This window comes from Quercus lobata, chromosome 11 (assembly GCF_001633185.2).
Source record: "Quercus lobata isolate SW786 chromosome 11, ValleyOak3.0 Primary Assembly, whole genome shotgun sequence".
NCBI lineage: Eukaryota > Viridiplantae > Streptophyta > Magnoliopsida > Fagales > Fagaceae > Quercus > Quercus lobata.
Genome location: NC_044914.1, coordinates 1,876,875 through 1,888,975, shown reverse-complemented (window position 1 = coordinate 1,888,975; position 12,101 = coordinate 1,876,875). Strand labels below are relative to the sequence as shown.

The 12,101-nt window shown below is 34.7% G+C and overlaps 2 protein-coding genes and 1 pseudogene across 2 annotated transcripts in view; all 3 read left to right on the top strand.

Annotated features, from left to right (window-relative positions):
- The window catches only part of LOC115967257, a 53,882-nt pseudogene that overhangs the window by 21,975 nt on the left and 19,806 nt on the right, over nt 1-12,101 (top strand).
- Nucleotides 1-12,101, top strand: part of LOC115968459 — a 34,698-nt gene that overhangs the window by 16,820 nt on the left and 5,777 nt on the right. Inside the window, exon 2 of the mRNA XM_031087863.1 lies at nt 12,079-12,096. The gene's annotated coding sequence lies outside the window, so the exon portion shown is untranslated. The remainder of the gene's footprint in view (nt 1-12,078; nt 12,097-12,101) is intronic.
- On the top strand, nt 2,648-4,315 carry LOC115968460 (TMV resistance protein N-like). Its single transcript, XM_031087864.1, has 2 exons — nt 2,648-2,745; nt 3,710-4,315. Exons 1-2 carry the CDS (start codon nt 2,648-2,650, stop codon nt 4,284-4,286), a joined length of 675 nt encoding a protein of 224 aa, XP_030943724.1. The 3' UTR covers nt 4,287-4,315.

Sequence of the window (12,101 nt, the reverse complement as noted above, 5' to 3'; positions counted from 1 at the left end):
TAAAGTTTGCTAAATTATAAATTAGAACCATCATTTCTAACTAAAAATCCCCGCATTTCTACATCTAATCTACCAAACAATACCTACTAAATAATAAAGCACAATCTTTCTTGTCCAAAGCATATTTTATGTCACTGTGATGAGAGTGAATCATATTCATGTGGAAGCACACAATATAATAAAATAAAAGTAAACCATCCACTGATAACACATCACATGGCTCCCACAAATAAATTATACAAATTCAATCAAACTATACTCATCTAAGCTAGAAGATAGACAATACAAACAACATTTCCTATACGCCCAACGCACAATTCACCTATGCACACAAATCACTCTTATGCCAACTATTTATAAGCACTTACAAGTAAAGCCCCACTTGATAAGCCATATCATATAAGGTTTGATGGCTTGCTCGACTAAAATTGTGCTTAATTATCATCTCCTCTTCCCCTCCTTCTTTCATATGCTCTATCTTACCCCACTACTCATTCTCATCAACAATATATATATATATATATATATACTGCTAAATTTTGTTAATGAAATTTTCTGGTTAATAATATGAATTTAGACTTAACTGAGCCTTTTAAACATGAATAAACTTATGATTAATAATATATCCATTCCCGTGCGGTAGCACGGGCTACATACTAGTAATAATAATGAACAAAGTTTCTTTGTAAACTAGTTTGGAGAAAAATTATTTAAACTTCTCATATATATAATTTTTTTTTTGTGAATTTTGAAAATTTAATTGTTGAATTTCATGTTTTTTATATTCTTAATAGGCATATTAAATTTCATTCAAATCAGATGTTATTTATTATTCGATTAATAAACTTATTTTTTTATACACAATTTTAAATCATAAAAATTTGAAATTTTAACTTTTTTTTAATAACATAACAATTGAAAATTTTCTACACCTATTTCGGCAATCCCAATGCCACAATTCTATTATTTTATTTTTTATTTTTTTAAGAAATGATAGGTACACACAATTTTTACAACAAATTTTAAGTGGCAGGTTGTTATTATTAGATTAAAAAAGTAATCTCAGTGTTAAAATCAAATTTGAACTAATAATAACTAATCACCTGTGATTTGTTGTGAAAGTATTATAAAAATATTGTGAACGTAACACTTTTTTTAAAATTTCTTCCCAGATTTCGGCAACAACATTTTTTTTTTCCTCTCATTTTCGGCAATGACATTGCCATAATTCCATTCAATTTTTCCCCCATTTTCGGCAATGCCATTGCCACAATTACCAAAAAAAAAATTTCTTTTTTTTTCCTATTTCGACAATGGCATTGCCGCAATTGCTTTTTTACATAGAACCGGGCAGGAATTTGGGCAGAGGAATTTCGGTAATAGTGTTGCCGAAATTCCTCTTCTTTCTCTCTCCAACTTTTTCTTTTTCTCTCTCCTACTTTTGTTGAATTTCGGCAACACTGTTGCCAAAATTCTTTTTCTTTTCTCAATTCCCCAATTAAGTTCAAACAGTACCTATAACGCAAATTAAGTTCAGATTTTGCAATATTAACCCAAAAGACTCCAGAAATTACGTGAGACTTTGTAGTGCTTTTTTTTTTTGGCAGCATATTCAAACTGCTTTTTACTTTTTCTAAGGAATAAGGACAGTCTAAAACAATTATTACCACTTCTCGTTAAAATAATATTTATTTCTTTCTCTTTCTTTTCGTTTTATTCTGCTGCCGTTTCACACTCACTCTCTCTCATCGTCCACTCCTCACCCATCTTCGAAGCCCAGCTTCGTTCATCCATCATCCATCATCCTCACCGTCGACCCCACGCACCATCGCCGACTCGATTCATCCTCCTCCTCACCAAAGCTCACCGAAACTCTCTGCTCAATAAGCCATCGCCGACCCACGCAAGCCACGCCCCATCGCCGAGCTGTTACCGACCCAAGCCCCATCGCTGATCTTTCTCCACTCTACAGGTACTTTCTCTCAGCTTTTCCCTTTTACTTAATTTGCATTTGGGTCTTTCTGTGTGTTTGTTTATGTTGTTGTTGATTTAAAGGCTCTTTTTCAAGGCCTTCATTCCTATTCTCCTTTCTAATTGTTCCTTCAACCTGAGCGTTTCATTCAAATTGCTCTTTGTCAAAATACACTTTTTTTTTTGGGTGTGGTTTACTCATCTCTTGTACTTCTCATTTCATCACATCTCTGATCTTTCCAATCTTCTCCTCATAGATCTTGATGGCGGCTTTCCTGATCGTTGAGGGAGACTCCTTTTCTTCTTCCACTCAGAAGTGGGACTATGAAGTCTTCTTGAGTTTTCTTGAGTTTTAGAGGTGAAGATACTCGCCATGGTTTTACTGGCCATTTATATCAAGCCTTGTGTGACAAAGGTTTCAAGACCTTCATTGATAATGAAGATCTCCAGAGAGGTGAAGAAATTTCAGCGGAACTTATCAAAGCCATTAAATCATCAATGATTTCAATTATCATATTCTCTCAAAACTATGCATTTTCCACTTGGTGCCTCGAAGAACTCACCAAAATTGTTGAGTGTAAAAAAATTGGACAAAAAGTTTTACCAGTTTTTTACAGAGTGGATCCATCTAAAGTACGCAAGCAAGAAGGTAGTTTTGGATTAGCATTGGCTACACATGAAAAAAAAATTCGAGAACAACATAGAGAAAGTGCTGAGGTGGAGGGCAGCTTTATGTGAAGCAGCTAGTTTGTCTAGATGGCATTATAAGGATGGGTATGTATCTAACACTAATCTTGTTCTTTTTATAGCTTTCAAACCTCTGATGGTTTTGTTATGACTACTAAATACCAAATTACGGAAATATTTTATTACGAAAATATTTGCTACTACTATCTACCAAGGAGCACTGCTACTACTAAGGCATTAAAGACCAGCACAAATAGAAGGTTTATTTTTATATTTTTACTTGATTGGTAGATTACAAATATATCTAATGTGCTTTTATCCGATGATCTTACCTTTCACCCACAATTGTTATAGAAGGAAGTGTGATTTAAATCAAGGGCTCATCAACTTAATAATTTGCAAATTTTCTTAATCATTTCATTTTCAGAGTATTATAAATGGGCTAGTGACGTAGAATGAAGGGGTAGCAAGTGGCATGAGGAGAAGAACAAGAAGAAGGGGGAGTGACATAGTGTTAGGAGGAGAGAGAGAAAATGAGGACTCAAAAGAAGAAAAAATGCACATTTAAGTCTCAAATTAATTATTGTCTTAAATCTATGTCTATGAGTTACGTGCACATTTACTTAGGGTCTATTTGGATAGAACTTATTTTGCTGAAACTGAAAACTGAAAACACTGTAGCAAAATAATTTTTAAATGTGTGAATAGTGCTGTGGGACCCATTTTTAATGAAAAAATTGATAAAAAAATGAAATTTGTGAGTTCGTAAACAGTGCACGGATGCATTGTTCACAGAAGACCGGTCAAAAGTTACGGCTACTGTTTATGTACCGTACATGAACAGTACCGCCTGTTGGGGGAAAAGGCGTGAAAAAAAAAAAAAGGGAAAACACAGAAACTTAAAATGCAGCAAACGTGGATCCAAACTGTGCCTTAATTTAAAAAATGTGTCACTTGTAAGTCACACATCTAATCATCTTGAATTTAGTTCATTTTTGTATTTATATTTCCAGCTAGTCTAATTATGTTTCCTATGCTCTACAACTGGCAGTTTTCCTGAATATCAGTTTATCCGAGGAATTATTAGAGTGGTATCAAGTACCAAACCAAATCGCACAAAGTTATTTGTTGCTAAATACCCAATTGGAATAGATTCTCGTGCAGAAGTTGTAGAAAATCTTTTAGATATTAAGTCAAATGATGTTCGGGGGGTTGGAATTCATGGCCTTAGAGGAATAGGAAAGACTACAACTGCAAAAGCTGTTTATAATAGAGTTGCTGATCAATTTGAAGGAAGTAGCTTCCTAATGAATGTAAGAGAAAATTCAAGAACAGATTGTAGCATAATCAAACTACAAGAGCAACTTCTTTCTGAGATCTTAGGGAGCATGGAGTGTAAGGTGCACAGTACATCCAGAGGAATCAATGTGATCAAAGAAAGACTTTCGTGTAAAAAGATTCTTTTGATTCTCGATGATGTGGATAAATTGGGCCAAATAGAAAATTTTCTTGGAAAATGCGATTGGCTTGCTAATGGAAGTAGAGTTATTATAACCACAAGAGACAAACATGTGCTAACCACTCTTGAAAATTATCCTTTAATCTACAAGGTTGTGCAATTGGATTGACATGAAGCTCTTCAACTCTTTAGTAAGTATGCCTTCAACAAAAACGAACCTGAGGCAGATTATTTACTTCTTACAAATCAATTCATATGTTATGACAATGGCCTTCCATTAGCTGTACAAATCATAGGTTCCAATTTACGTGGAAGAAGCATTCGCAAATGGGAAAGTGAATTAGAAAAGTATAAGAATATTCCAAACAAAGAAATTCAAAATATACTAAAAGTAAGTTTTGAAGGATTGGACAAAAAAAATTTACTTCAATGCCTGCCTTCCCCATTTGTTCTATTTCAAACACTGTCACGCCTTCACCCCACCTCTTAAACTCTTGTTTGGAGCTTTCACATTCGAATTCAATGGAAACAACATATAATGATTTTGACTCTCCTTTGGAGGGCTCTCATGATGATGGATGTGATTTGAGTTTGTCACTGTGCACTTCTCCCATGGGAAGAAATTATCCGCCACCTCAGCCTCAAGTCACTATCCCTGATGACACTAGCCACATTTCTTTGCCTTCTAGTATAGACCTTCCAAATAATATGACAGATATGTTCGAATTATGCTTGGGTCTGCCAGGTTTGGCAATTGGCTCAACTGTTAGTGAGGGGTTTCATTTGGGTTCTTCTTCAATGGTCCATAACTTTGTCAGTGATGATGATTCTGACTTCAATTTGTATTCTCCATCGAAGAAAATGAGAAAATCTTGATCAAACTTGGAAGAAGAAATATGCCTCCATCTGAAAAAGAACCTTGAAACAATTTTCTTCTTCATAGTTCCCATTCCATTTCTTTAGCATTTGATGCCAAGGTATATCTCTCTTTTTTTAGTTGCATTGTTTCATTTGCATCTTTGGATGCTCATTCATTGGATTGGGTACCAACATAATTTGAATAGAAACTAACCCAAAGAAAATGCAGAATAGATGAAAGAAATTATGAAAAACCTATTTCAAATTTTAGACAAATTATAAAACAAGCAGTTATGTGTTCATCACATAATCTCTTTCTGATAATGAAGCTACTCATACTTCTTGATTTATTAAAATTTTGAGTTTTATTCCATTTCTCCATTGTTAGCATAATATGCGAGTATTAGGACTTTTGTCTATTAGACTGTTACTAGCTAGCACCAATTCTGAAAATTCAAACTTTAGTTGGCACGACCTTATATGCTTATGCCATCCTTAATTTCATAGAGCAGGAGGTTTTGAAATGGATTTGACTTTGCCAATAGTCGTAGTTTCAAGGTCCTTTGAACACACCATTATATTTTAAAGGCTTTCTTTTTAAAATTGTTACTGATAGTATATATTGTCTCAAATTTCATAATCTTGTAAAAATGTTGGGAATTATATGTGGATTTCTGATATTAGCTTGTTTGTTGTTGATGATTTCCTCCTCCACTGTTTGGTATTGATGTTACCTTCTAGGTTGATCAATTTGTGGATTTAGCACTTCTGGAATAGGGAGGTCTTTAATCAGGTGGCAATAACAATTTATATTGTTAAGACTTTTTCGTTATAATGTTTTGGGTGACGCTCTTTGGTTTTTTCACCTCACTTGGGCATGCTGTTTTATAGCTTTAACTATGAGTGAAATGTGTCTTTGTTATTGATTGTTGGACTCTGAAGTGATGATTGAAAAATTGAATGTGTAGAATTGAGCTAAGTTGCTGTGTGAAATCCTACTAACAAGGTTTTGTTCTTTCACATCAAGTTGTTCTTGGACCTATGTAATAGTGGAATATTTTCTAGCTTGCAAAGGCATACCAATATTTTTTCCCATAAATTAATGCAACTCATTAAGTTGTAAAATTCAATAGGATTTGCTTTGTGTCTTTGGAAGTGGATTTAATCATTTTCTTTATTAAAGTTCATAGCATTTCATAAAAATTGATAACATGCTTGAGAAAAGAAATGAATCAATTGATAATGTATTGAAACCTAAAATTGACCCTATGATTTCAATATTTTCTGACAATATTAAGAAGTAAAGAATTTGATCATGCATATCATGGAATTATCAGATCTATTAGGTTTGACCCATAAATTATTGCAAGAACTGGAAAAAAGGATTTTTGCTTTTGGGTGAGATCTTTCCGATTAACCAATTTGTTGAGTCAACGTTCCAATTGAAGAATGGCCTAGTTACTTATGCCTTTGGATCTGGAATCAGGGCACTCTTTTTGGTAGTTTCTTATGTCGTAAGTCATGTGATTATTCATTTTTGCTTTGTTATTGATGCATGTTTGTTTAATTTAATGTGCAGTTGAAATGTCAATTGTTGGTGCCTTCTTTTTCTTTCCTTCTTTTTTGTGTTGTTGAATATTTATAGGTTTAAACGGCCATGTTTTACCCCCTATTTAGATTTTTTTTTTTTTTTTTTTTTTATCTATAACTTCCAACATTGAAATTAACCTCATGCAAAATACACCATAAATGGATCCAAATTAAAAAAAAAAAAAAAAAAAAATTACTCGGAAAATGGAAGAATGACAATGAAGAATGAAATGGAGTCCCTCAACATGTGTGAATACTGATCAGAGAAACAAATAACAAAACCAAGACATGTATAATGTTCATTGTACTTCCCAGTGTCTACACAAGTTGTGAAATGACCTTAAGTGCATAGAACATCCTTCTTTCAATGCAATCCTACATCTAACTACTAAGCAGTTGTATTTGGTTCTGGATGGATGTCATGATAATATAAATTGCACAATTGTGTACTTGTGTTTGAAGTAGAGAATAGGGAAATGTCTATCAATCCAAATTTTCTGTTAAAGTCACATTGGGATGTTTTGGTTTGAACCTTTCAAGTCTATGGAGTATTTATTTTTAATGTGCTGGAATGATACTGCATGAGGTTATTTGCTCATTTACGTCTTGCTGGCCAAAATTTAATCTACTTTAATTCCTAAATGCCTTTGGTTGGGATTTGTAGAAGAAAATAATTCATACTTATTGGTCATAGAGTTTTTCCAATATAATATAAAATAAAAGGCTTTTATTTGTTTGTTTCTTTTCATATTAATTGCACATAATTGAATTAATTGGGATGACAGGGCCACAAAAGTGTGCAGGAGGACTCATGGTTGTGGTCTTTGGAGAAGCATCCATGAAGGGTGGGAGAGTTTTTCTAAGCATTTGTCTTTTATAGTGGGTGAAGGCACTCGTATCCGCTTCTGGCATGATAGGTGGATTGGAGACTATACCCTAAAAAACCTCTATCCTGAGCTATATGTCTGTTCAGTAGCCAAGGATGCATGCATCTCTGAGGTTTTGTGGACTCCGGAAGGAGGTACTTCCAGAGTGTGGGACTTAAGGTTTTTTAGAGCTTTTGAAGATTGGGAGCTAGCTGCATCTTATTCTCTTCTTCACCGTATCCATCCTCGTACTCCTCGGGGGGATAGGAGGGATACGCTTCGATGGCAGCTCAAAAGGGATGGTAAGTTTGATACCAGATCGTATTACCAAGCTATTCAGGGTAATCATAACTTCTTTTTTCCTTGGAAGGGTGTGTGGAAACCAAAGATTCCTAAGCGAGTGGCCTTCTTCTTGTGGACAGCTGCGCACAATCGGATTCTCACTTTGGATAATCTCATGCTTAGGGATCGCATTTTGGTAAATCGGTGTTGTATGTGTTGTGGTGATGGGGAGTCGGTAGACCATCTTTTGCTTCATTGTCCTGTTACACATTCTTTATGGTCCTTCATGCTTCAAGCTTTTGGTGTGCATTGGGTTATGCCAAGAACGACGGTGGGTTTGTTATCTTGTTGGTATCAATGGCTTGGGAAGCACAACTCGAATATTTGGAATTTGATTCCAGGGTGCTTAATGTGGATTGTTTGGTTGGAACGTAACCGTCGCTCCTTTGAGAACATGGAGAAGACGTTGGATGAGTTAAAGATTTTATGCAAGCGTAGTCTTTTTGAGTGGGCTCGTTGTTGGGGCTTTACTGATTCTTCGTCTCTGTCAGAGTTTATGTTTTCCCTTAGTTTGTCTTTCTGATATCCTTAGCTTTGGTTTTTGTTGTTTGTTTTTTCTGTTTCTTGTTGTTCATCATCTTGAACTTCTTGTTCTTGTATTCTTCCTCATTTATATCATTTCTCTGATTACTTATCAAAAAAAAAAGACAGGGCCACAACTTCGTCATTGTACGAATAATAGTTGTAGCTGCTGGTGAAACTACTTCATACTTATAAGTTTTGTTATTTCTGTGCCCAAAAATGATCACTCTTTTCTGTAGGATTCTTTGTTTTGGTATTTTGTACTAATGGACTCCACACTTGATGCAACTGGGTATAGATGTAAGTCTTGTCATTGGTATTTGACACCCTTATTTTGTAGACATTAGAATGATCTCAATGCCCAAGAAAAGGTTTTATAGTTTCTTTAACTATGAGCAAGTCTTCTATCCCTTTGAAGATTATAGCTCTATACACATTTCATTTCTTACCCACTGGCATATCTTTTGTAAATATATTAATAGGATTACCTCCAATTGCTTCTTTTTTTTTTTTTTTGATAGGTAATAAGATATATTGATAAAAAAAGGAACACCCTAGTGCATAGGGAGTGAACAAGGGATAAGAAATCAAATACAAAAATTGCAAGAGTCTAGGAAATCAATAAAAGAAGGGAATGATTGATTTTGCAAAGCAAACAACCAATCCCTTAAAGTTCTAAAAAAGAGTAGCTTTAGGTCCGGAATAGATTCAAAACATCTACTATTTCTCTCCCTCCAAAGACACCACAATAAGCAATGAGGAATGATGGACCAAATATAACCATTTCGATAACGACCAAAGCTGCCTTCCAAAACCGTAACATCCCCAAAATAGTGTGCGGCATAACCCAAGTTACTCCAAAAAGACCCAAAACCATAGACCATAGATCCATAGCAAAAGGACAATGAAGGAATTGATGGTCAACCGATTCACCATTTCTCTTACACGTAGCACCAATCCAAAATCCACACCTTCCTTTTTCGTAAATTATCAATCATCAAGCATTTCCCTAAGGCAGCAGTCCAAACAAAGAAAGCTACTCTAGAGGGAATATTCTGCTGCCAAATACTTTTCCAAGGAAAACCATAGAAAGTGATGCCAACTAAAATTCTATAATAATCACTAACCAAGAAACCCTTATCTTTGCTAGGAATCCAACACATTTTATCCTCACCTAGCCCCCTTATAGGAGAACCATATATGGTTTCCATGAAGTCTGACATAGCCTCTAGATCCCGAGCATGCACATCCCTAAAGAATCTCACATCCCAAAAGAGAACACCATTGGTGGACATCATAAGCTCAGCCACACTGGCATCCTTATTCTAGATATCTAATAGCAAGAGATGTCTCTCCACACCACCGGTCTTGCCAAAACTTCACTCTAGACCCATCACCTATATCATACAGAATATGGCGAGAGAAAGAAGGCCATCCCTGATTGATATTTTTCCATAAACCAACACCATAAAGGCCATTCTCAAATCTGGTACACCAGCACCCCCCCCCCCCCCCCACATGCATCCATATTTCATCTCTATCACTTGTCTCCAAAGGGCATCTTCCTCAATCCTAAATCTCCAAAGCCACTTCCCAAGTAAAGCTTCATAGAAAAGTCTTATCTTCCTTATCCCTAAGCCACCCAAAGAAATAGGAGCACAAACAATAGCCCATTTAACCAAATGAATTTTAGGATCATCTCCAAAAATGCCCCATAAGAAATTCTGCTGGAGCCTCTCAATTCGGTTTGCCACACTAGCAGGTATAGGAAATAAAAATAGAAAATAAGTGGGTAAATTAGATAGGGTGCTTTTGATTAGGGTGACTCTACCTCCCTTGGATAAATATAAGCGTTTCCAACCCGCCAATCTCCTCTCCATTAGTTTGAACATAGTAATTTTCTATTGTTCTGTGGCACCTTCTTACTAATTTCACTTTGAGTTAAATATTGAAAGGAATATTTTGAAATTACAAATTAATATCACCTTGAAGTCACCCTCTTATAGGAATACCTTGCTGTAGAGAAAGAGTAAACAATGTTCATGAGCTAATGGTTTTGAATTTATACCCAGTACAAAAAATATACAACATTAAAGTGTCAAGGAGCAGAGATCACTTATGTTGTATCCCCTTTTGTTAATTTTGCACTCATTGTAACCAACAAGTATGGTAAAATCAAGTACATACGAGGTTAATTTTACATGTTAATGTTCCCTCCCTATTGAACATTCCCATTCATTTACTTAACCAGTCCAAGCAATTCCATGTTATTTGGACTATGATTTGTCAGTTAAGTTCCTTTTTAAAAATTATTTATGCTATTTACAAACAAATTTCCTTTAAATGCCACTTCAAAATTTCTTAGTCAGAATTACTAGGCCATGGTTGCACAGCTGCACAGCATAGGCACCAGTTTCTAGTGGGAAGTCTTTCCATGCAAGGATGTGGTTTCTCTATCAAGTTTGATTTTTCCTTGAATTTGCACAACCATTTTTAGAATTTTTACTCAAGGGGGTTTCACCATGTGTTGCAGCCCATGATGAATCTATGCAAGCACTGTCCACTATGATACAGAGCTTCAGCTAATAATTTTGAAATTTTCACTTTCTTGACCTCTTACAATATCAGTAAAACCTTACATCTAAATTACTCTTTTGTTTAAACAATAAAATTTTTGTTCAAATGACTTTTGCTATCTGCGGTTAAACTTTTGAACTAGTTTAATACAGTTAAAACTTTTGAACTTTTGACTTTTGCCTCTGCAGTTAAACCTTTGAATTTGTTATTATAGTTATCTGCTATCTGCAGTTAAACCTTTGAATTTGTTATTATAGTTATTTGTCATATGTAAATTCCAATCTTAGCCTACTTATACATATAAATCCTATTTTCAAATACAAGAATGTAAATATTCTTTGTCTTATATTAGGTACATATATTGGTTAAAATTGGAAATATTGACCATTAATTCCGCATGAAGGGTGTCTATGTTTTCTTGGTTCTTGACATTGCTTTTCCTACATCCAGGCTAAGGTCATAACTGGTGATAATGTAGCGAGGTAATTGCTTCAAAAGATGACACAATGTGCATGCAACGCGTATCTTGACGTTTAGGAAAGGTATAAGTGAAGTCATGTTTGAAATTTTAACTTTGGATTATAGCATCATTGAGGTCTTCCCCAATTGTGCCTTTGACAGTTGACTTAATTATTAGCTTAATTGATCACAAACACACACATACATACCTGGTTCATTTTTTCCTTTTATATCTGAGATAGAAATCCTACTCTAGCATAATCTAAGTGTATGTGTGTGTAGCCCCTCCTCACATGCCATTGCACAAGAACTTGTACTTATGGATTGACCATAATACTATGGGTGTGCAGTGGTATAAATACCTAGTTCATTTTATTATCAATATGTGATAGAACACACAAACAGAAACAGAATAATGTTTGTGTTGTGTCATATTTTCCCATGATCTGCCCATGTTAGTGTGTTTGCAGTGTCATAACCTAGGCCCTTCTTCTTGTTCATGTTGCAGATATTCAAAGTTGAAAAATAAGGTTTGGATATATTAGGTAAAAAAAATAGTGTGGATTAAGTTTTCACATGGTCAATGACTAGGGAATTTTAGATAAAATATATTTTTTAAGAGTTCTTGTATTATTTTACACATAATAATTTTATTGATTCTATCTAATTCTTTTTCTTGCTTTAACAAAATTTTGGTGGGTCTATGGAGTGATTAATGATCCTTACAGTAAATTTTTCATTGCAAAGATCTAATCTTTTCAGAAGGTATA